At 44.3% G+C, this 25,878-nt stretch overlaps 1 protein-coding gene and 1 pseudogene across 3 annotated transcripts in view; both read right to left on the minus strand.

The window, feature by feature from the left end:
- Positions 1-3,644: 3,644 nt before the first annotated feature.
- Positions 3,645-25,878, minus strand: part of TMC7 (transmembrane channel like 7) — a 52,965-nt gene continuing 30,731 nt past the window's right edge. For 2 of the 3 annotated variants that reach the window (XM_054714785.1, XM_054714786.1), the window contains 10 exons: positions 23,434-23,581; positions 22,349-22,522; positions 20,809-20,966; positions 17,995-18,112; positions 17,582-17,679; positions 15,257-15,443; positions 11,989-12,119; positions 9,127-9,282; positions 6,621-6,699; positions 3,645-5,771 (listed from right to left, as the gene is read on the minus strand). In XM_054714785.1, coding sequence (XP_054570760.1) covers positions 5,706-5,771; positions 6,621-6,699; positions 9,127-9,282; positions 11,989-12,119; positions 15,257-15,443; positions 17,582-17,679; positions 17,995-18,112; positions 20,809-20,966; positions 22,349-22,522; positions 23,434-23,581 — 1,315 coding nt within the window. In that variant the 3' untranslated portion in view covers positions 3,645-5,705. The remainder of the gene's footprint in view (positions 5,772-6,620; positions 6,700-9,126; positions 9,283-11,988; positions 12,120-15,256; positions 15,444-17,581; positions 17,680-17,994; positions 18,113-20,808; positions 20,967-22,348; positions 22,523-23,433; positions 23,582-25,878) is intronic. The other variant, XR_008555781.1, reaches the window with a different exon arrangement.
- LOC114231613 (U6 spliceosomal RNA) lies at positions 8,544-8,640 on the minus strand (annotated as a pseudogene).

The following is a 25,878-nucleotide window of genomic DNA, read 5'->3' on the forward strand; positions in this document are numbered from 1 at the left end:
AGCAAATAGCAAAACCAAGCCATGTCCCAAGCACATCCATGCATTGGAAAGAAAATACACCAAATGGAATTGACTAATAAAGCCATACCTTACATAAAGGAGGTACATGCAGCAGTTCGATCTGATCTTGCAGTGCTAACCTAGAAAAATCAATTTCTTCCTTCTCCAACACTTCCTTGCGTTTAGCTGCAATCAGATATGTAGCTGCAGGAACTTAGTTGGTCAATTTACAATTTAATTCAAACTAAAAACTTGTCTAATTGGATTCTTCTCTTTCCTGGATGAGAATATCTTGTGATTGTGAGAATGTGCAAAGCATCCTTCCAAAAGAGTCTGTAGCAGAATGAGGCAGAACAAAGAAATAGAGAAATGCTGGGACGTGGGGGGGGGGGGGGGGGGGTGGGCAGGGGGGACGACTTTTAAAATTCCAGCTCCTAGTGTTTTTAAGGGGTGTGGGTTGAGGGCTAAAAACAATCTAAGTGTCCAGAGAAAGCAAATCCTTATGGAAGTAATAATTTATTAATCATACAAGGGTCTCGAGATTAGGATTAAAGTTAGGGTGGTTCTTCATAAATGCTCTTCTTGTTAAATGTTAAAATATAGTCCAGTATTTTGCAGATGCAGCTGTAAACAGGATGAGCTTGACAGGAACTCAATGGGTAAATGTAGCCAACTACAAAGGAAAAATCAATGTGTAATTAACCAAACAATGTATGTATAAGGAATGGCTAAGGTTCCCTCAGGGAGACAGAGCTTTGAATGTGAATCTCCTGTGCCCTTTACTTGCTGCAAGTAAGTAAAACTACTTTGGGACAACTACACCTGACCACCACATCTTGTTGTTGTTGTTGTTAATCTTTAATTTTTTCTTTATTTTTTTTTAATTTCTTTATTGATTAAGGTGTCACATATTTGTCCTCATCCCCCCATTCCCATCCCACCCCTCTCCCCACGCATGCCCCAATCCCCTGTTGAACTTAACCGTTGGATAGGCTTATATGCATGCATACAGGTCCTTTGGTTGAACTCTCCCCTATCCTCCCTCTGAGGCCCGATAGTCCGATCGATGCCTCCTTGCTTCTGGTTCTGTTCTTGTTCCTCAGTCTATGTTGTTCATCATTTCCCCTAGATGAGCGAGATCATATGTCACTAGATATATACTAATAAGAACTGAATGTGAGACGAGCACTAATAGTTATGCTGACAGGCAAATGAATCAATCTGTAGCGAGCTTCCCCCTGGACCAACAGTTCTTTTGAGACCCAATTTCAATGTCCAGTAGTTCCTTATGTGTATATGTCAGCACTGACCCCTCAGCTCTGGATGGTGGACAAATGGTGGTAATGGGGGTCCGACCCCCTCTGGTTTGGTCTCGGCCGAACCCAGGGGCACGGCGTCACCCGGATTAAGGGGCACGTGGCCTCACCCATACCCAAGGGGCGCGTGGTCTCACCCGGGCCTGGGACCCAGCCTCACCCGGATGGATCCAGGGTTTAATTTTTTAAAATTGATATTTTGAGATAGAAAGGGAAAGGGAGATAGACATATTGATTTGTTTTTCCACTTATTTATGCATTCATTGGTTGATTCCTAGTATGTGTTCTGACCAGGGATCAAACCTGAAACCGAGGTGAAAGGTTCAGAGTGGGCCAGGGTCACGGACCTATGACATGAGGCCATAACGAATCAAAAAAGATTTTATTCCAACCACCCAGGTGCAGGTGGGCTGAGACCGAGAAAGGCATCAGCAAAAAGAGCGGGGAGAGATAGGTTTTTATTAATCCTTGCTGGCTGTAAGCCACTCTGCTGACGTAAGGGTCTGGTACATCCTTGGTTCCTCCCATGCCAGGTGTCTTCTGGTTATCTGAGCTATGCTGTGCTCAAGGCTGCAGCTTTCTGCAAGATATCTGCTAAGCCCAATAAGTCTTTCTCTGCCCTGTTTTATTCTCTTTAACCCTTTCACTTGGCCTATCAGTAGGATGCTCTAACCAACTGAGCGACTCAGCCAAGGTCACATCTTGTTCTTGAATAGAACACCCCAAGTAGTGTAGTCCTTGAGTTCGGTAACACATATATAATGGAATGCTATGTAGCCTTTAAAAAGAATGTGACCATTACTTATATGGAAAGATCTTTAAGATGTTATTGAGAAAAAAGGGAGAAGCTCAGAAATATGTATTTCATACATTCACATAATATATCTGCCTGAATATGTATTATAATTTTTCTGGGAGAATAAAATAAACATCATTAACGGTGATTACCTTTGTGGGGGGCAGGGGGGTAGGGTGACAGGGGGAAGGACACGTAATAAGAATTGTACCACAGTTGTTTAAGGATTATTTACCTTACTAACTGTTAGGGGTGCCGAAGGAGAAAAGCACGAGGCTGAAAGTGGTAAAGAATAATAAATTTATTAGGTCATCTGGAAACCAGTTGGATGGAGCCCCAAAATGGTGCCAGCACCCAGGGACAGGGAATCAGAAGTTTTAAAGGACTCTAAGCAGGCTTTCCTGGCAGGACTCTGGGCAGATCCAGATCCTAGGAGAGTCCGGAGGGGAAAGATAACCGCCTTAGCAAGTGGAATGTCGGTTGTGAAATGGTCTAAAGGTCAGTTTTCTGGGGGATAGGTATCAATTCAATTCTTTGATGAGACCTAGCACTAATTATAGATAAAATGAGGTTTTCTTACAAACCCTGGGAAACTGAAGGACATATTGCAAAAAGAAAATACATTTTAAAAGCAGATCAAGGCCTGGCTGGCGTGGCTCAGTGGTTGAGCATCGACCTATGAACCAGGAGGTCACAGTTTAATTTCTGGTCAGGGCACATGCCTGGATTATAGGCTCAATCCCCAGTGTGGGGCGTGCAGGAGGCAGCCAATCAATGATTCTCTTTCATCACTGATGTTTCTATCTCTCTGTCCCTCTCCCTTCCTCTCTGAAATCAATAAAATATATTTATAAAATAAAATAACAAATAAAAGCCGATCAAGGACAGGACACGCTTTGACTTGGTTGCTGTGCCTAGACCATGGATTTGCCTCAGGAATGCTGACCATTCTCCAGTCCCAGGGATGGGCTGAGCTTTTTGTAACATCAGAGATTAGTCAGCTTGTTGGACTTCAAGGTCCTGAAAGCTAGATTGCAGACCCTCCCCTCCCCTTTTCCCTGTTACACTGTTAGCTGCAGGTCGCCCTTTCTTCCTCACTGGAGTATAATCAGCCGGCTGGCAAAGGGGTGAGGGTGGGGTCAGAGCAGAATTTCCAGGATGACCTGCTGCTCTCCCCATACTGCAGGCATTACTGGAATAAACATCCATATATGATTCAACCCTGTCTGCTGAATTTGGCTCAAGTAGTGACAGGCAGTCTCGGACCCGTTTAGTGTCTAGTATCAGGGAGAGCACTTGAAATAATTTTATATCTTTTAAGTTTAAACCATACACACACACCACCCCCCACAGCTTCAGCAGAGCCAAGGAGTTATCAAAACACTCATCTGATGATCTCTTACAATTAAGCACTTGTTTTTTTCTCTCTGATTCTAGGAAAAGACAACGAATGACTTTACAAATTTATAATTGTCCGTGCTCACTTGATTAATGACAGGAAACCTCTGTGAATTCAAATATATACCATCACATTGAAAAACCTTCAGGATTGTTTAATCAGTAGTTTTCGCGCACATTTGTTAGTGACAGCTGCACTTGAACAATTACACAGACATCACTTAAAGTTATTAAAGTTATCAAAATACATATATCAAAACATTCAAGAGGTATGTAATTAGCATTTAAAACAAATATATTAGCATATTTCAGTATCATTTTTATAATAGGGAAAGAAAACAGAGCTTCCATCTCTCCTCTCTCTCTCTCTCTCTCTCTCTCTCACACACACACACACACACACACACACACACACACAGAAAACTTGGCTATCCTCAGAAGTATGGTAAAGGCGAGAACATTATATATATATAAATACACTAGGTAGAAATGCCCCAAATTGGAATTTCTTAAAAGTGAGGGTTGCATGAACTTTTGTTTACTTAAAATTCCATGATACTAGTTTATAGACCTAGAAAATCATAAACCTTAACCAGAGAGAAAAAGCTTGAAAGGCTCACTGGTCACAGGTACAAAAATATCCCATGTCCATGCTCACTTTGTGGAAGGAAAGTAACTGACCTGGGACAGAGGGACAAGTCTACAGCAATGGGCAGGCTATGGTCAGCTGGCTGGCTTCTCAGAGCAGTCATCTTTTTCTAATAAGGGCTGGAGGGGGTGGGAAATATTCTTAACAGCAGCAGCGTTCTGAAACTTGCATCCAAGGTGAAATTCCAGCTACCCCCAGGAAAGGTTCAGTCAGTGAAAGGCAGGCTGCCGCAAACAGTACGTTACAAAACAAATGATCTGAAGATGTAAAAATGAAATCGTTGTCACATTAAACAATAACTTAGGCTTACGCTAAAAAATTCAGACCTATCCATTTCGGAAAGCTTACACTGAGGTATTGATGGCATACAGTTTTAACTGTAATTGAAATTACCTTAAGAGGTACTCTGCATGTGTTGTAACATAAAGGCACTTGTGTTTAAAATTCTAAGCACAAGAAAACCAACAGTAGCCCTGAACGATTTGGATATGTGTATTTAAGAACACAATATTGTCTGACTTGCTACACTGGCACAGCCTGGTCTGATTGACAGGCAGAGCTACAACCCATAGCCCCCCAAAACACTTATGCCCATAAACCCACAACTCAAATAAATACTCAACAGTCTTTCCAGCCTGGCTCTGAAATGGACAGTGTCCTTCAGAAAGAGAGGCCTCAGTGCAGGAAGGGAAGTGGCATTTGGAAGACTGAGAGGCCAACTTTGTGTCCCTCTTCATTTTGATGGCACGGGGTCCTCTCCCAAGTCTCCAAACTCAGGACTGGAAGGGAACCGAGGGCTTGTGGGTATCCAGCCCCGTAAAGGCACTGCCCCCTGAGTAATAAGGCCGCAGCTAAGAAATCACGGCCACCTGCAGCAATCCCCTCCGACGGCTCCCTCCGTACATCCAGAGGCTGTGACTCACACAGCAGGACCGGCTTTTCTCACATGACTACCCCGTGTGGCTGAAATTACATAGCTGTCCTCCCCGTGTTCCCACCACTTGTTCCCAGATCATGATTCAAGGCTTTCTCTTCATTAAAAAAAAATAAAATAAAAATCAGGTTTCATTTTAAGTCCACAGAACTGTCCAAAAGGGTCACTACTTCTTAAGGAACACTTCTCAGTGTAAACCCTAGAACCTGGTTTAAAAGAATGACCCCAGCCTCCTGAACAGATGACCCCTACAGTTATCTTTAAAAGACAAAACAAAGAAGCCCTTAAAAATATATAAGGTCTCTCCTCCCCCATTTTTGGTGTAAAAGCTTAAAGGCGTCATACATCAGTTTTTGGTAGTCACCGAGTGGCTGGTCAACAGGCAAGACTTGGTATGGAACCTGCTTTTCTAAGTCACTGAAGCCCTCCATAGGAGCCGGGTCATGTAAACATGGCCCCCACAGCTGCACACATGAAGCCACCTTCAGGAAAGGCCTGGACTCCAGGAAAATACTCCTTAAAAATCCGCTGAAAAGCCAGAGGCACTCTGCAGGCTCAGCAGGTCACCAAGCCAGCTTATGAACTCGAAGCAGCATCTTCTCATCAGTCTAGTCAGTTCCTCATATCCCTCTGGGCTTCTGTTAGTTTCTGGATTAGGTAACGCTTGTCACGACTTTCCTAAGAAAAAGAAATCGGTTCAAGAGTACATTCAATATACTTGGAAACAAATATGATTTCAACCTACTAAATTACCTATCAGACACGGGGCCAAGGATGCTAAACATTGGACGACTGTAATGGCCTCCGGACTGGTCTGTCTCTTTCACTCTTGCCCCAACCACAGCCCCTTGTCCAAAGAATGGACAGTGACCTTTAAAAAATGTCCATCAGACTTCTAGTTCACACCCTCCAGTGGCTTCCTATCACAATCAGAACTCCACCTAAGCTTCCAACCAGAGCCATCAGGGCATGCTGTGACCCAGCTGCAAATCCGCCTCATCTCGCCTCCCCAGCCCCACCACCCTCCCTCCCTGCCCCCAGGAGTACCCAGCTCATTTCCACACTGTGGCCTCTGCCTGCTCCTCTCATCCCCGAGACCTCCCACAATCAGCTCCTTCTCCTCATTCAAGTCTGAACTACAAGGTCATTCACCTCCTCAAAGAGGCCTTCCGTGGCCACCAGCTACAGCAGCAAATGGCCCACTTGTCACTTTGCCTTGTTCGTATTATCTTCTCAGCAATTACTGCTATCAAAATTTCTTTTTTCTTTAACTACTTAGCAATCTTCCCTTCTTCACCACTGTATACCAGCACAGTGTGAGGCACAGATAGTGCTTAATATATATGCTGAAGGAATGAATGAGTCGGTGAATGAATGAAGTTGGCGGAGGCCTGCCTTGAAGGCAGAGTTTTGGGGGAGTGGTGGTGAGGGACAGACAGCAGCGTTCCTGGGAAAAGGGCTATTCTCCACTGGATGTCCTGGGGAAATGTCCCCAGCCATGACCCCTGGGCCTGCATGCTTCCTTACCAGGGACAGCTGCTCTCGGAGCTGGACGACCACCCGCTTATGCGCTCCGGCCAGGGCAATGAAGTAAAACATAACGAGGCTGCAACACAAGGGGAAGTGGTCACTAGGGTGTCTGTACCATCTGAAGGCCACTTAGAAAAACAACTTGGCAGGTTTCGCCTGCAATAGGTTTACTCATTAGAAATAGAAAAGACAACCCACACCTCTTCCAAACAGGGCATCGAAACAGAGGGGTGAATGACCACTGTGGAATCTCTCTGGCCTCAGTTTTTTCATCTGTAAAATGGGGATAATACAGTAAAACCCAGTGATATCAAGCCTAAGATAATACCATTTTGAATAAAGCAATTGGCAACCAGCTCCTATTTTCTGTGCAGCCCTAAATCTCAAATGTGGGAGGCGGGGGAGAGGGAGGGGGGCGGTCATTGAAGTTATTAGCTTTGGGGAGTGTGGCAAGTGGAGTGGAGGAAAGCAGCAGGCAAGCTCATTACGTGAAGGGAAGGTGGTTTCCTGTCCATTCTCCCCAGATACTGCTGAGGAAATGAGGGCCATTGGAATCACTGTTATGATCGATCCTCTCCTGGAAGTCCCCACGGCCAAGGACAGGAAAGGTCCCCAAAGATGCTGAAGCCAGATCAGGTAACCACCACCAGATGGTGCCAGCCACACCACAGCTGGGGTGAACGAATTAGGATGGAGTAGCTCCATCCCAGGATCCTCGGACGCAGGCTGGCTGGCTGCCCAGCTCCCCAGGTCATTTTATTCATCTCATCAAAGGGATCCTGCCTTTCACAAATGAATTTTTGGGCCCACTTTTTGCATTGTGGTGGGGTTTTACTGTTACAATATCTACATCACAGGGTAATTGTGATGCTTTCATGTGTTAATACATGTAAGCTACAATCAACTTCAGTTATCTGTGGCAGTCTCTAGAGCAGTGGTTCTCAACCTTTTTAATGCCGCGACCCTTTAATACAGTTCCTCATGTTGTGGTGACCCCCAACCATAAAATTATTTTCGTTGCTACTTCATAACTATAATTTTGCTACTGTTAATGAATCGTAATGTAAATATCTGTGTTTTCCGATGGTCTTAGGCTCTACAGCAGTGGTTCTCAACCGCTAGCAGGGTCACCAACCAAAAGCATAAAATGCAAGAAACACAGCACTAACTAGATTGCAGAAAGGGCACTTGCCTATGGCTTATGGTGTGAGAACTGGAATCAGACGGCAGTTACGTAAGGCCTTGCTTCACCTCAGCTGGGAAGGTGCATGCGATGGTCTGAATATTTGTGTCCCCCCTAAATTTACACGTTGGAATCCTAATGCCCAGTGTGACAGTGTTAGAGGTGGGGCCTTTGGGAGGTGATTATGTCATGAGGGTGGAGCCCTCAATATTTGGATTAGTGCCCTGATAAAAGGGACTAGAGAGCCCCGTGTCCCCTTCTGTCCTGTGAGGACACAGGGAGAAGTCTGTAAGCTGGAAGAGGGTCCTCATGCAGCCATCTGGCACCCTGATTTGGGGCTCCCAGACTCCAGAATTGTGAGAAACTCCTGTTGTTTATAAGCCACCTCGTCTGTGTGCCATTTTATTATAGCAGCTTGAACAAACTAAGACAGTGCACGGCAAGAGACTCAAATGACCATGAAAACTGCTGCGAATACCGATTTTGAGATTTCAAAAATCTTTTAGTGAGTGGACACATGGACATCACAGGAATAAAACCCAGACTCCATGAATAATGAGGACCCACTGTGATTAGAACAATGCGTAGCACGCAGTAAGCTCTCAATACACATTTGGGATTAGAATTACATTAACAATATGAACCACTGTGCAGCGAAGACCCTCATCACCCTTGCATATAACACCTGTCATTTACTGAGCCTTTAACGGCCGGGTCCTCTGCTAAGCTTTTTTTTTTTTAATATGGAACGCTTCGCGAATTTCTGTCATCCTTGCTCAGGGGCCATTCTTTGTATCGTTCCAATTTTAGTATACATGCCGCAGAAGCAAGCACTCTGCTAAGCACTTACCACATCTCCTCCTTCTCACAACCTTATCAGGTATGTGCCATTCTTACCCCCATGTTCCAGGTGAGAAAACGGAGGCTCCAAAGGATATATATGTGATGACCCAAGGCTACAAGGCTTATAACTGGTAGAGCTAACCAAGTTTATGCTCTTTTCTCTGCTCAATAATGTTTCTTTTTCAAAAAGCAGTGATTTTGTAAATAATCAGTAATAACAACAGGCAGCGTTTATTAGGTTTTTCTAAGTCAGGCATTGGGTTAAGACTTAACTGTTAAGTGCCTTATGTGTAGGATCTTACTGAACTTGCTCAAGGATCCTCTGAAAGAATTACTATTATTATGCCCATTTTAGAGATGGGAAAGTGAGGCTCAGTAACATCTAAAGTGTAGCAGGTGAGTTCCCATTTCCCCGTGGAGAGAAGCCCACGTGCTTCCCTGGGAGTTACTCACAGGGTCCAGGTGGTTCCCACTCACCAGATGATCATGAAGAAAGGCACTGCAAAGGCTTCCGACGTGATGCCGTGGACCAGGGACTGCAGCGAGCTGGGGAAGGTGCTCACCGTCTTGGGAACCACCTCCCAGGTGGTGTTGGAGTTGGTGAACGGCCCACAGGCTTTCGAGGATGGGATGCTGCAGACACAGACCACGGAGCTCAGGTGAGGCGTGCTCCCAGGCTGAGTGTTCCTCCTTTACACGCCTACCAGGCTTTGTTAACAGTAACCTTCGAGCAACTGCTGACCTCATGGCCTTCTGGAATATTCTGGTCAAAAATGCTTACCCTGAAATTTCATCAAATCACTAGACCTGACTTCCAATTTACAGGAAATTCAGGACAGAACAAGTTAAATGACACCATCCTACCTAATAAAATAGCAATATGCAAACTGACCGCACCTTTGCTATGCCCAAGCCACGCCCACCAGCCAATCAGGGTGAGTATGCAAATTACCCAACCAAGATGGCGGTTAATTTGCATACATGGAGGGAGGGAGGAGTGAAGACTGAAGACCACTTTAGAAGGAAGAGGAAGGAAAAGCAGAAAGCAAGGTGGCTGCCAGAGGGAAAGCCTGGGCAGGGCAGGGCGGAGCAGGGCGGAGCAGGGCAGGCTGCAGCGACCCTCCGGTGCAGGCACGGCAGCCGCAACGCAACCACAGCGGCAGCGGCCACGGCCGCAGCGGCAGCTTGCAGGATTCTTCCTGCAAATGGGCTACTAGTGAGAAAATAATCAGACAAATACACAGTGTGGGGATTCCATTCTCCAGGCTCTGATTTAGAGGTGAGGAAACTGGCCTGGACTCTTCAAAAAAGCAAAGATTAAAAGAGACTAAAAACACATACCCTAGAGCAATGGGTAAAGCTTGAAAGATCCTCATCCTATATAATAAAAGGGTAATACGCAAATTGACCGAATGGCGAAACAACCAGAACACCCGCCGCCCTTTGCCCCAGGCGGCCCACCCCCCGATGGCCCTCACTGGGCAGGCCGGCTGGAGGCCTGGCACGAACTTGTGTACCGGGCCTCTAGTTCTAAAACAAAGCTATGAAAGGCTATTTGGGGACAATTGGAGAAATTTGAAAATGGCAGGACTGTGATATTAGTATTCATTTTCTTAGGTGTGACAATGTTATTGTGGATGCACAGGAAGGAAAATGGCCTTATTTTTAGGAGCTGCATCCTCAAGTGTTTAGGGATGAACTCATGGTGCCTACAACTTAATTTCAAATGGCTCATCACACACACAAAAAGGCACGCATAGAGAGAGAGGAAACAACTGTAGCAAAATGTCAATAATTGGGGCATCCAGTTGAAGGGTATATGAGTTTTCATTGTGGCTATTTCTTCAACTTTCCCATAGGTTTGAAATTGTTCAAAGTACAAAGTAGGGAAAAAGTAAAACTATGATAGAAAAAAAGGAAGCTCTGTAAAAAACTGCCCACATTCACATCAAAAAGTTCTGTGTAGAAAGTTTTCCACTGCAGCCCTATTTTTACGGATAAAAATAAATTCCTGAAAACAACCTAAGTGTTGTCTAAGGAAATGGATTCACAATTTATTATTTTTTATTTTTTGATTGATTAGGGAGATAGAGGAAGGGAGAAATAAATATATAAATATGGATTATGTGCCATGTCAATATATGTATTATATTTTAAAAATCAAAGCTAAAAATATTTTAAAAGAGTGAGAATTCTTTATGTACTGGCATGGACAATGGCACAATATAAAATTAAGGGGGGAAAATAAGCTGCCAAACAGGATTACAGCTTTATTCCATAGGTAATATTTTAAAAGAAATATAGTGTTTATAGATTTCTAGAAGTATTCACAAAATGTTAACAGTGGTTACCTAAGAGTGGGATTATGAGGTGAAGATAAAGAGTAATTTTTCCTCTTTAATTTATACCCTTCTGTACTATTTGAAACTTTTATGTATAATATATATTACTATAACAATAAAACAATAATATATATATTCAAGTTAGTTAAAAAATAAAGTATGAGAGACAGATTCCAAATTGAAGGATTTTAACTTAAAGATAAAGAAATTAAATTCTATGAGAGTGTAAGTCAGCAAACTAGAGCCCATGGACCAAATCTGGCCCCCCACCTGTTTTTTATACGTAAAGTTTTATTGGAACACAGTCCTGTTCATTAGTTTATATATTGTCTCTGGCTGCTTATGGACACCATATGGCCCTCAAAGCCTAAATTATTTACTCTCTTACCTTTACAGAAAAAGTTTGCTGGCCTCTGGTATAAGTGATTACACACCGAGGGAGTGGCATGGCCGGGGCTTGAAACCTCAACTTCTGCTCCTCAGTCCTGAGCTGAGCATCTCTGCTCTTTCCAAATTCTAAACCAGACTCTATACTCATATGTCATATGTTAAATGTCTTTATATCCCCAGCATCTAGCACAGTGCGTGGCACATAGAAGGTGTTAAATAAATGTTTGCTAAGTGCAAACCCTCCACTGAAGTGGCAGGAATACGGGTGGACTTCCTGCTTCTTTTTATAATCAGACACAATCCAAATGGGGACTAGAAGAGAAGTCTCAGGAAAAGGGAGCTGGATAGGACAGACCCCCAACTGGCACTCTCAAAGTAATGGCCACCCAGCAAGCTCAAGTTCTGGAAGTGGACCCAGACAATCCAGCCACCAAAGGGAGCTTCCAAAGCACGGACGGGCCTGGCTAAGCCAGGAGCAACTTCCTGACCAGAGCTCTGCGGGTGGCGCCCTGTGAGCAAAGCCCACCGAAAACGCTAGGGACCCTTTAACAAAAGGGGATCATGTCAGCAAGCAGGGAACTGTTTTACAAAACCAAGTGGTACTTACTGTGCCATGCTGATGGTCAGCGGTATTACTGCCAAGCACAGGCCAATCAACAATACCAGCAGGAAGAAGAAATTAGAATTGGATGCTCTGAACTGCCTTGGGGAGGGTCTGCAGGTATGAAGAAGGCTCATCTAAGGGGAGAGAAAAAAGAGAGGAAACGTTAAGAGTACAGCTTCCTTGAGGATAAATGAGCAAGGTCAAGCTTTGCAGCGGAAATGTAAATTGGTCTAATCTTTCTACAGGGCAGTTAGCAATCTAGATCAAAATGAAAAATGTTTAATCCAGACCCCAACATTGGGCCAAAATACATGTATGTGGATGTTTACTGCTCTAGTTGTTGTTATCAAGGAATAACTAAACCGGAACAACCGAAATAGCTGTCAAGGGGGTGGGGGTAGTCCTTAAAGGTTAAAAAGTTACACCTAGCCCTAGCTGGTTTGGCTCAGTGGACAGAGCATCGGCCTGTGGACTGAAGGGTCCCAGGTTCGATTCCAATCAAGAGCATATGCCCGGGTTGCGGGCTCAATCCCCAATAGGGAATGTTCAGGAGGCAGCTGATCAATGATTCCCTCTCATCATTGATGTTTCTATCTCTCTCCCCTCTCCCTTCCTCTCTGAAATCAAGAAAAATAAGTTGTTGTTTTTTTAAAAAAAAAATTACACCCACACAACAGAATACCATGTAGCCCCTAGAAAGGAGGAGAAAGCGAGCTTTACATCCTATGTGGTGCTGTTAAATGAAAAGGGTAGATTTTAGCACTCTGTCCTGTATGACCTCATTTAAGTTTTTTGTGGTTTTTTTTTTAAGTATTCTTTACTAGAGGCCCAGTGCATGAAATTCATGCACGGGTGGCGGGGGGGGGGGTCCCTCAGCCTGGCCTGCACCCTCTCACAATCTGGGACCCCTTGGGGGATGTCCCCAAGGAATGGGCCTAAACCGGCAGTTAGGGATCGAGCCTAAACCAGTAGTCCAACATCCCTCTCGCAATCCGGGACCGCTGGCTCCTAACCGCTCGCCTGCCTGCCTTCCTGATTACCCCTAACCACTTGCCTGCCTGCCTGATCGCCCCAACCACTCTGCCTGCCTGCCTGATCACCCCTAACCGCCTCTGCCTCCGCCCCGCCACCACGGCTTCATCAGGGAGGACGTCTGGAATGACATCTGGAAGGTGGTTCAGCTGTCCGGTCTAATAAGCATATTACACTTTTATTATTACAGATAGGGGTTTAAATATGTTTTAAATGGATCTACAGCCCTGGCCAGGTAGCTCAGTTGATGAGAATGTTGTCAGATTTGATCCCCAGTCAGGGCACATACAAGAACCAACCAATGAATCCATAAATAAGTGGAACAACAAGTCTCTCTCTCTCCCTCTCTCTTACCAATAAATAAAATAAATTGATCTACAATACTCTATAAAAAATAGATATTTTATTTGAATTCTTATAAGCATATTTACTTTTCCTATATTTTATTTACTTTTAATCCTCACATGAGATATTTTTTTCCATTGATTTTTTTAAAGAGAGTGGAAGGAAGGGTGTGTGTGGGTGGGGGAGAGAGAGAGAGAGAGAGAGAGAGAGGCATCAATGTGAGAGCAACAGATTGATTGATCGCCTCCAACTTGCACCCCCAATGGGTCAGGGAATTTGGTCCGCAGGCCAACACTGTAACCCCTTGGCCAAACTGGCCAGGGCAATTTTTCCTGTATTTTAAAATAAGTATTTCCATTGAGGGGAAAAAAGACTTGAAAGAAATATCAAATGTGGAGGGGGAGAGAGGTATAATAACAGGCATAATATTCCTCCCTAATATTTTTAAATGCTATTATTGGGAGTAGGCACCAAGCTCTTCTCATTTCAGCAGCAGCCAGAACATCTTGTGAGCAGAGGACACTGAGTTCCAAGGACACGTGGTGCCCTGTCTGGGGGCAGCCGGTCAGTCAGGCCTGGAGTGAGTGTCAGAACTCAGCCCAGTGCCCCTGACCCAGGCCATCCCACGCTGTCTTTACTGTGCTGCAGGCTGGGAAGTCACTGGCCAACCAATATTTTCGGGAAAGGGAAAAAGTTCCTATGAGCTTTTTCTTCTCTATTTCTTCTTCTTTTTTTTAAAAAAATATATTTTTATATATTTCAGAGAGGAAGGAAGAGGGAGAGAAAGAAAAACATCAATGATGAGAGAGAATCATTTATTGGCTGGTTCCTGCACAACCCCCACTGGGGATCTAGCCCGCAACCCGGACATGTGCCCTTGACCAGAATCGAACCTGGGACCCTTCAGTCCACAGGCCGATGCTCTATCCACTGAGCCAAACCAGCTAGGGCTCTATTTCTTCTTTGGCGACTTCAGCCAAATGAAGTTTCCAAATGAAAGCATCAGAACATTCTTCAAAGGCCAAAACATCCAGGTAGAAAGTTTGGCCCAATTCAAGGTCCTGCTCACCAGGTTAAGTGGCTCTGGAGTGAGATAAACCCAGATTCAAATCCGAGGAGTCACTTATAAGCTGTGTGACCTTGGACCAGTTACTTAACCTCTCTGAACTTCAGCTTCCTAAGTGTTCAGCAGAGTAGCGGCACATGGCATTACAATCATCTGCTATTATTATTAATACTATTATTATTTCCATTTCTGAATCCTCAGGCCTTGGTATTAGAGGTAATAGATGAATGTTGGGCTTATTAACAAAGGATACCTCTGGAAGAAGGGATGAAAGTCACTGTATACATATCTCTACTGTTTAAATGTTTAATATTGAGCATACACTGCCTCTATAACAAAGAAAAAGAAGTTTGGTTAATAAGCCCAGGTAGGCTAGTCATCTGCAGGCCACTTCACCCATTAAGCACTTATTTCAGACACTGTGCCTTGGGCCTGCCAGCTATTTGAGAACCTACACGAATAATTGAGACCTGAACATAAACTCACGGGCTCCAAAATCCAAACAGAAAATTACAAAATTTAAATTAATAATCACTGCATTAAACATTACCAAAATGTCCCACTTGTCAACTGGTCAATAATTGCAACTCAACTCTTAGACATTTACATATAAAAATGACAATTAAATTACAGGAGCAAAACACCACTTAACTCTCAAAATTATAAAATGTGAACATCTTTTTTCCAGAATAGAAGTATATATCAAATAATGGATGTAATTCTGAGGTATCTGACAGAATGTGGGTGAGCTCCAAACATGGGTACCGAATGCCGAGCAAGGTCAAGAATGGTGCCGGGTATCCGTCTATCGTCCCCACCTCTCCTTACCTCTTTCACGTAGAAGATGATGATGAATTTCACGGTTGCAATGGCAGGGAGAAGGGGTGAGAAAAAGGCTCCGATCCAGCAAATGGTTTGCCCATACACGATTCCCAGAACATTATCAGGAATGGCAAATTCCTGCTGCCCCCAGCACTGCATCAGCTTCCAAGAGGAACAGTACGTCACCAGGAGCCTGGAGACAAATGGGACAATTTCTCATTTGCACCACCAGCGTCCGCCAAAGCCACAGAACCACGTCCACAAAATTAGGGCCATTTCCACACAGATCTGGAAACCGGTTAGTCACAAGTCTAGAAGATGCAAAAGATAGTGAATTCTGGAATCATAAAACCAGGGTCTGAGTCTCAGATCTACAACTGATCAGCCGAATAACTTTAGAGAAGGCTCATTTTTCTCATCTGGAATATGGGGGCTTTATAACATAATTTAGTTCACAGGGTTGAGGTGATGATAAACAACATGGGCAAGTATCTGTGCTTTGGCTTGCCACTCAGCCCACAAAGTCATCGCATCCACGCAGAAAATGGCTTATGAAGACCCTACCACCTAGCATGCTAAAGTCCTAAAGCTTCCTACAGACACCCTCGGGCCAGGGGTCTGAGATAAACACACACCATCGTTCACTATAGCATTGCCATGTATTCCCAAAAATACTGGGGACAATCTAAATGCCCACAATTTGGGCCTGGGTTGACAAATTATAAGCCATGGATACAGTAGTATATTATACAGTCCTTAAATGAGGAAAATCCATGTGTCCTCCCATGGAAAATTCATGATGTTTTGTTTGCATGGGAGGAAAAAAGCAAGCTGCAAACCAATCGATGCACTGTGATCCCATTTAAGGGGGGAAATGAACACTTCTAGCAAGACTGTGTGTCTACATACACATGTATTTATGCAAATGACTTTTTACTTTTAAGGACTGCTGGATCTTCCCCAAAGTATTAACAATGGCCATCTCTGAGGAGTGGGATGGGTTTGGGGAGTTAGAGATTTGGCAACAAATAAGAACTCTCAATATTCTTCAGACTCCTGTATTTATTTAAATTCTAAATATTTACAAAATTTTAACAAGGACATACTCATGTCATATTTGTATGTTTATTAAAAAAAAATCTTTCTTGATTTCAGAGAGGAAGGGAGAGGGAGAGAAAGAAAGAAACATCAATGATGAGAGAGAATCGTTGATTGGCTGCCTCCTGCATGCCCCCCACCAGGGACCAAGCCTGCAACCTGGGCATGTGCTCTGATCGGGAATTGAACCATGATCTCTTAGTTCATAGGTCGACACTCAACCTCTGAGCCATGCCGGCTGGGCTGTATAATTTTTAAAGGGCAGTTTCTTTTTTGTAACTTTTTAAAGTATGTTCTTATTGATTTTGAGAGAGAGGGGGAGGGAGAGGGAGAGATAGAAACACTATTGAGAGAATCATCAACATTGATCGGCTGCCTCATGCACACCCCGTGCTAGAGATTGAGCCCACAACCAGGGCACATGCCCTGGCCAGGAATCGAACAGGTGACCTCTTGGTGCATGGGTAGACACTCAACCCCTGAGCCACACCAGCGCGGAAGGACAGTTTCTTTTATAATGTTTATTTTAAGGGCTTACTGGACTTCTGACATGCTCACAGAATTTGTACATCTGGGTAAAAAGTCTTATTAAGTGAACTTAAGTGAACCTACTCTGTTTCACTTAAGGCTCAAGGAGATGCTGAGAATAATTTAAAAAGTGACAGAATAGTAATGGTAATCATAATGGTGATAGTTAACGTTTTGCTGAGTTTCGAAGCATGGAGTGTTCTTAGTACTTTTCTCTGCGTTTTCTCATTTCATCCTCACAATGGTGCTGTGAGGTGGGCACTGCTACTGCCCCATTTCACGGGTGGGAAAATAAGCACAGACTTTCCTTAAATTGCCTGCCCAAGGTCACATGACTAGCAAGTGGCAGTGCTGGGGCTTGAACCCAGATCAGGAAATGGGGTGTCCACTGAGGCCTGGAGGGCCTTCCCTGACAGGGCTGTGGCTGTGCTGATGGCAGGAAGTCATCCCCACGGAAGCCTCATGGGAAACAGCAACATTTCCACTCCTCACACTGCCTTTAGGGGGAACCTAATGGACTAAGGGGCTGATGGCCCGGAGCTGTTTGAAAGTCACCGGATGATTGTCAGTGGTTTCCCGGGACTGTGAACTCATCCAGCGCTTTCTGGAGAGCAGCTGTGAGAGGATCCTCCAGTAGGGGCAGGGATGGAAGGAGTGGGGTAGTAAAGGGGCAGGGGGGGGGAGGGGGGAACCCCTCACACTTACTTTCTGGGAAAATCCACAAAAAGTGTCACAGCCAAGATGATGATGAAGTCGAAGATCATCAGCTTGTACATTTCCTGCCCAACTTGGGTCTCCCAGCACTAAAGCCAAAGACGGGGAGAGACAATGAGACCCGACTCAGGGCAGAGAAAGCCAGCTTCTCAGACTCCGCCCAATGCCCGTCCTCTTCCCAGACCCTGTTGCCTCTGGAGGCTGTCAGCTGATGCTCCTCTGAGCTCTGGCACACACCGGTTTTCAAGCCCTTAGAAGTGCCTGGTGTGCCAGACTCTGCTGCACAGTGAGAAAGCGGATCAACGGGAATGCAAACCCATGCCTTCAAGATTCTTCTCTCAACCTTGAGACTGTTTCTCCAAAATGACCCACTCAGCAGGGCGCTCCCGTTCCCCCAGCCTCACCGGGTAGAGTTTCTGGTTGTAGCCACAGAGCTCACACGAGTAGTTGTCACAGGATGTAATCTTGGAGCCCAGGGTGAACACCAGCACACAGATGGTCGCCAGCCGCATGAAGACACACCTGCAGGAAGAGAGGAAGAGAGGGGAAGGGAAGAGGAGGCCCTGGGGCAGGCTGGGCCCTTGAATGAGGGCTAGGGGTCAGAGAAGCCACCTTTCTTAAAAGCAAACTCACAAATGGGTAGGGTTTCTGTTTGGGATGATGAGCAAGATTTGGAAATGGGTAGTGGTGATGGTGGCTCAACACTTAATGCCACTGAGTTGTACACTTAAAAATGGCAAATTTTGCCCATCCGGTGTGGCTAAGTGGTTGAGCATTGACCCATGAACCAGGTCACGGTTGGATTCCTGGTTAGAGCACATGCCCAGGTTGTGGCTCGATCCCCAGAAGGGGGTGTGCAGGAAGCTGCCAATCAATGACTCTCTCCCATTGATGTTTCTATCTCTACCTCTCCCTTCCTCTCTGAAATAAATTTTAAAAAGTTTTAAAAATGGCAGATTTTATGCTAATATAATACCACAATTTTTTAAATGGCAGAAAAAAGAGATAAGAAAACTAAGATCTCCTTAATCTATGATGTTTTAGCCATATTATAGAACACTGTACATTTCTGGGGGAAAAAAGAAATACTAATTGAATCTTATAAGCATCAGCTTTGAGAGGTGTCTGATATATTGAGAAATGAATAAAGCACATTGCAGAGTTTCGTATAGATACGAATCTACTTTTTTTTTTTTTTTAATGTGGATGTTGGCATGAGCAGATGAGGGCTGTCTGGGGAAGCTGGATTCAATAAAGGAGGGCAGAGAGTACTATTGTTTTTTAAAGATGCTTTCTATTACGTGGTTTGTGGGTTTTTTTTAAGCCATTAAAAAGTGGGCGCTGGAAATAAGCAAGTCCACACCATTGGCTCCACTCTTCCCAGTGGGCAGCGTGCCGCCTGACACCATGTGCCTGGTGGTGAGAGGAGAACCCAGAATCACTGAGGAGGTTTCTATAACGAAAAACTGAAGCAGAATATAATAAAAAGTGTGAACCTACCCAGTAGTTTACCATGACTATGGTACGGAAAAACAACACACCGTGAAAAAACAATGAACTAAATGCTGACTACAGGGCATTCTACAGGACAAATGCCCCAGTTTCCCCCACAAGTCAATAGTTTAGCACAAGGGGAAGGAGAATTCTTTAAAGAACAAAAGGGGCATACAATTCTATAATACATCACCTGTATATTATAGTGTGTGTTCACCACCCCAATTCAAGTCCGCTTCCATCACCACTTATCTCCCCCAGGCCCTCGCCTACCTCCCCCACCTTCCTTTCCCTTAATCACCATGTTGTTCAAACCAGGGCCCCACCCTACGCTCTGGTTTGAACAAATCAATCATACAAAGCCATCTGCAATTCCTTCAGGGAACTGACAATTTTATTAGGGGTCATGATGTTCATAATTTAAATCCTTGTCACTTAAGAGATATACCCAAGTGTGTTCACAGGTGAAATGACATGTCGCCTGAGATCTGCTTAAAACAATCAAGCAAAAGAGGCGGGGGGAGAAAGGGGGGGAAGGGCGGGGGGAGATGAAACAAGACTGACAATACATTGGTAAAGGAAACTAAGTGACAGGTGCATGGGGGGTTCATTATACCATTCGTTCTGTTTAAAAATTTTCAAAATAAAAATATTTTTTAAAAATATGCAAATGGTCCTGGTTGGGTGGCTTGGTTGCTTGAAGCATCATCCTGTACACCAAAAGGTTGCAGGTTTGATTCCCAGTCGGGGCATATACCTAGATTTCTCGGGTTCAATCCCCAGGCACGGGAGGCAGCCGATTGATGTTTTTCTCTCACATCAATGTCTCTCTCTCTCTCTCTCTCTCTCTCTCTCTCTCTGACTCAAATCAATAAAAACATATTCTTGGGTGAGGTAAAAAAAAAAAAAAAAAGATGCAAATGTAATCTGAGGCATTTGAGAAGCAGCAAAAAATGCTCACATCACATGGTCCCCACCTGGTCCTCTCCAACTCATTTGTGTTAACTTCCTGCGCCCTGCTTCATACCTGTCACTTTTTAAAAAGGAGACGGAATATTTATTTAAAATGAGAAGAGGTATTACAACAACTTACAGAAAGTCAACTGTAGCACACACTGTGGGTGACCTGGCCACGTTTTCTCAGCACTCACTATTCCAACAAATGCTTCAAGTTCCTCCTGCAAGGACTTGCAACTCTACCCAAGGCCCACCCATGGAGGTGGTGGGTGGAAGTGTGGGGCGTTGATGCCTCTGGGAGCAGCCACTTTTAGGCAGTAGAGACAGAATATCTGGTCTGGTTGGAAAGGCCAAGCTATTTCCCACACACACTCCCGGAGTTACCCAGGAGGACTGAGCCCCAGTAACCAACAGCAATAACTTGGCCAATAACACACCATTTATCAGCTGTCTTTCCTTTTCTCTCACTTCCTTACCCCCCTTGTCATTTCTAACATCTTCAGAGCAACATCTCCTCGTAGGGCCCCACCCTAAGCCCTCAGATGTACATGCGCTAAAACATGAACCAAAAATATAATACTGATGAGTAGACTCTTAAGTCAAAGAGATTTCACTGAATGTGCAAACTCTGATTCATTCACGGAGCTGTCTGAACACTGAAGAAGATTCTTGACTTAGCAGGAAAATGTGCCACAATTGATTAGCAATGTTTGCCAGAGGCAAGGGATGGGGCAAGTGGTGATCTGATTGGCGTGTCTAGACATTACCTAAGGATTGTCAGCCTGATCTCAAAGCCTGGGGAGTAATCCTCATAGTGGATGATCCTGGCGAAGATCACTGGGGTGATAAAATTGGCCAGAGTGATCACAATAGAAGGCAGGTACAGTATCAAGAGGTTCTCTCCAAAAATCATCTTGTCAATTTCCTAAGAAGATAACAAAACTGGTCAGGAGAATAATAAGGAAAGTTGCAGCACAAATGAATTGATCTTAAAAGAACTCAACTATATGTATTAGGCTGTACACTTTCAACTTACACAATGTTGTATGTTGATTATACTTCAATAAAACTGGGGGGGGGGGAACCTATACTATACATGTTTATTAGCAAACAAAACAAAATAAAACATACATGTCATTCAACAAGGCCTTTAAACATAAGCCATTCTCCTTCCTTGGGTGTTCAAATAAAGGAAACATGATCTAGCACATACTAGAAGGAAAATGAGCTCTACTGGACTTGTTTAGGTGAGATATAAGAAAAACAATCCATGTTTCTGTATCAGTGGGCAATGTATTTTCAAGGTTGTAATAATCTACCTAATAAAAGTGTAACATGCTAATTGACCATACCTTCGCAACACCCACCAGCCAATCAGGAGTATGCAAATTAACCCAACAAAGATGGTGGGTTAATTTGCATACACAGGCACCGAGCGGCCTGGGGTGGGGCGCTTGAGTCATTGCCATGGTGATGACGCAGCCATTCTGCACCACCCCAGCCACTCCGGGCCTCTGGGCAGCGTGGGAAGGCAGAAAGGCGGCTCCAGGCCGGAGCGAAGGCAGTACTGGCAGCCAGGGGAAGGAAGGCCGATTCTTGCACAAATCTTTGTGCATCCAGCCTCTAGTTACTTATAATAGCCATTCTTTCCTTCTTTAATAATAATAGACTATTTAGCCACATATAGGGCTATCCAGGATAAAACTACATTTCCCAGCCTCCCTTGTAGCTAGGTCCAGCTATCTGACCAAAAGGATGTAAGTGGAACTTTTAAGCGCAACCTCAGGTCACAACCATAAAGGGAAGGGGTGTGCTATTTCATCTCCTTCCCATTGGCTATATGGTAAGCTATCAAGTACCATAGAGAAGAGGGCCATACTCTAAGGGTGGCAGAGCCACAGGATGGAAGGCATCTGGGCCCCTGATGATTGATTTCATGATTGATTTCATACTCTAAGGGTGGCAGAGCCACTAGACCAAATTGCGTTTTCAAAACCACTGTTATTTTAGGTACACTAAGGCCCCTACTAATAAGTAGAGGAGTTGGGGGTTAAATCAGGCAATCCAGCTGGATTTAAATATTGTGAGTTCCAGGGAGAGTAGTATATATAGCAAATATTCCATCTTGGATGCTTTTTCTTTCTATGAGAAGTAGAAATTGGTCACCTCTGATTTCTGGTTCTCTGTCATATCAGCCAAATGACTGATATGTAAAACAGATGATGATGGTATCTGCCTCATAGGTTTACAAGGCACTTAGCCTAATGTCCCAACCAGAGTAAAAGTTAACATTCAAGGAGTCCTTACTTTTTTCATGTGTTCTTGTGAGAATATAGTTGCTCTATAGATTGCATAAAAGCATGCCGCTAAAACAGCCAGAACAATACAGTTCAAGAACAGTCTCAGAGAGTAAATCCGTATCGTTTCTTCAGAGGTCCTTTCTGCTATTTTCTGCCGTATTCTTTCTTCCTCCAGATCTGCCTGAGGAGCAAAGAAGACTCATTTGTGAGCCTAGGGGTGAAGGGACACTCAGGGGTGGAACCTCTGACTTTATCTTCAGACCCTATCCCTCTTTAAGACTTTCCTTAAATATCCATCTTTCCCAAGATACCTTCCCAGATAAAGCCCAACTAGTTTTTGTGTTTAAAGGCCAAAGTCAAGGTAGAACCTTCTATTTATGATAGCAATTAAGACTGCAATAAATGGGAAAACAGAACTATTAACCTATTCATGATATTACTTATATGTGATATGCATTATTTCTTGAAACAGTATGTAAGGTGGGCATTTTTTTTAACTCAACTTGGTCTCTGCTTTTAAAATAAAATTCAGTCTGTTCGTATTTAGTATAACAAATAACACATTTAATTTTATTCCATCTTACTTCATTAAACTTTTATATAATTGGCTCCTCCTCCGTCTGGGGGGGTAGGTTTGATCACAATGCTATTTCTTACTCCTTCTCTCCTTATTGAGAAATTCTCGTACTTTTTCATATTCACTCCACTCTACCTTATCATTGTAGCATTCCGTCTTTTGTCCTGTTTTTTTTTTTCCTGGTATACGTGATGTTTATGACGAGTTCTCATGAAGTTGAAAGGTAACAGAGTGGCAGGGGGAGGAGGAAAGGTACCACTTCCTCCCACTCACTGTCGAGTCCCCACTTCCCTCCCAGCCCTAGTTTACAAGCTCAATTCGAGGAGGGACAAGGGTAGAAGGAGATGGACCCCAGGAAGCTGTTCTCTGCTGAAAGCTCTTGAAAATGACAAAGTACGCGCTGAGTACTGGAGAAGCCTGGACCCACCCAGCTCCTCTGCAAGCTGCAGACCCGCCTCCCCAGGCACCACCTCGCTGGCAAAACAGCCACCGAGAGAGAACCCAGCAGCACTCACTCGGAGCTCGTACCGCAGGCTGCTGTGCTTGAGGTCCGCCATGCTCTGGTTGGTGATGCAGAAGTCCCAGCCAGCAAAGATCTTGTTGCAGTAACTCTGGAAGTGCTCCTCACTCCGGATCAGGTTGATTTTGAACCCTTCCACCGACCTGACCCCAAAAACACGGTTATGCTTCTTATAAGAACAGCAGCAAAATACAAGCCCATGGACTGACTTTGTCTAGAATAAAACAGTTACACGTGCTGCATTTTCCACCCATGTTGACATCGTTAAGTTCTGGACCATCCTAAATATATGTGGCAGCTAACCAGGCATCTCATGGATGAAAATAATTTCCTGTCATCCATATGATAGCTTTTCTCACAGCTGGAATAAAATCCAAACTCTAACACAGCCTACATGATCCTGCATGATACCATCTTTCTCCCCACATGGCCACTCTGTTGATACCACACCAGCTTTTTTCCCTTTTCATAAACACACACAACCTCTGCTCCTGCCTCAGGGCCTTTGCACGTGCAGTTCCTGCTACCCTCTTCTGGGACAGTTTTGCCCCTGCCACTTCCTATGGCTGCCCTCCTTCCAATCTTTTAGGTTTCAGTTCAGCTAACCCCTCTCTGGACTCCCCACCACCCCATCTGAAGTTGTGACTCCCACTTTAAATTAGTCTCTTTCATTTCCTTCATAGCAATGAACCTACTCTGCAATTATCTTACTTATCTGTTTACTGCTTCTAGTCCCTGACCCTGATTAAATTTTATCCTTGAGGGCAGATACCCTGGCTGCCTCATCACCTTTATATCCAAAATGCCTGGACCATAACGTGGCCACTATCCAATTGGTAAATAAATGAATGAATAAATTATTTTAAATAGTAAATTAATCCAATAGTTAGTTAAGCACCTGTTCCAAGCAGGTGCAACTCTTACACGCTTCACAACTGTTATTCATTCAAATGCTTTCATGGGGAAAAAACACCCTTGTACTTGATGACACAGATATATTAAATGTCACACACTGTAGATGAAACGGGGTGTTTTTAGGATTTGCCAGGGAGTTGTGAAGACAATAAAAAGTGAAAGGAATTATAGAGCTCAGTGATTCTGCCAAAGGTTCATAGCAAAGAATGTTTATCAGAACCATCCGGGTGTTTTTCCAAAATGCAGACTCCCAGGTGGGGTCACACCCTGGTATTTTCCAATCAGTAGGTCTCAGGGTGGGAGGGTTCAGAAATGTGTTATTTTATAAAACTCCATGGTGACGCTGAGGTACCCCCCCAGGTGAAAACCTCTGCTTTAAACCAAACCTACATTTGACAGATGAGAAAGCCACGGTCTGGAGGAGAGAAAACTATTTCCCTAGAATCAGTTAGTGGCAGAAGGGGGGCCATTTTGATGATGATGATTTTAATTTAATAAATGTGTCAGGCCCAGTGCTAAGTTCTTTACATGCCTTGTTTCAGCAAATCCTCCCAACAACCAGGTGTGTACATTTCACAGAGGAAGAAAATGAGTTTAAAGAGGTGAAGTGACCTTCGAACCTCAGTCTCTGGACCCCAAAGTCCACACTCTTTGCCACCCTCGCACTTCTTCCTCCAGGGGTGGGCCTTTCCCCATTACAGCACACCCAGCCCTCCCTCCGGGCTGCCCCAGGGCGCAATCAAGACCCAGACGTGAGGAGCTTGAGCAAAACCTGGAGATGGAGTCACTATTTGGCTCATAAACTTCCTTCTTCAGGGCCCCTCCCAACGCCCTGGAAGCACCTCTAACCATGTGGTCATCTGGTCCTGTCCCTTTTTATATTTTATACTTTCAAAAAGATATTTTCATATCCTTTGTCTTAAAGAGGGGACTCCTCCAAATCGTCTAAACTGCAGGTCTGTAAAACCTGATCTGCCCCGCCACCATCACCAAGCAACAAAGCCAGAACCCGAGTCAACCAGCATTTCTTTACAAGAATCCCTCTGTCCCTCCAAGTGAGCCACTGCTCCTTCTTGTCCATACGCTGCCCATTTGGGTTGGGGGATGGACACACAGCAGGCAGTTTTCATCTCATAGCTTCCATCTCGGGTTAGGAGTGCCCGCTGGGCTCTGAGGCTGTGTGGTGGTGAACCCGAGGCTCCGTGGAGGGAAACTCAGTCCCAGCATCTTGGTCTCTTCTACTCCTGTGGCTGAACTTCGGCCCACTTGAGTCCCACAGTGACTAAGAAGATGTTTGCCACACTAACCTGTGTCCCACTCAGAACTTTATGTAAGAAAGGTATACAACATCTATTGTGTTTGGGCCATTGCACTTTTGGGGGAAGTTATTCATTAATAATTAAAGTAATTAATATTCCTCACTTTTCTTTTCCTGGAAATTGACACTAAACCACGTGTCTACTGGGGAAATGCCAGGTTCTCCTGTGATCTTAATCCACTGGCCACGGCTGAAGGGTCAGGGTTG

This window comes from Eptesicus fuscus, chromosome 4 (genome assembly GCF_027574615.1).
Source record: "Eptesicus fuscus isolate TK198812 chromosome 4, DD_ASM_mEF_20220401, whole genome shotgun sequence".
In the NCBI taxonomy this organism is placed as follows: domain Eukaryota; kingdom Metazoa; phylum Chordata; class Mammalia; order Chiroptera; family Vespertilionidae; genus Eptesicus; species Eptesicus fuscus.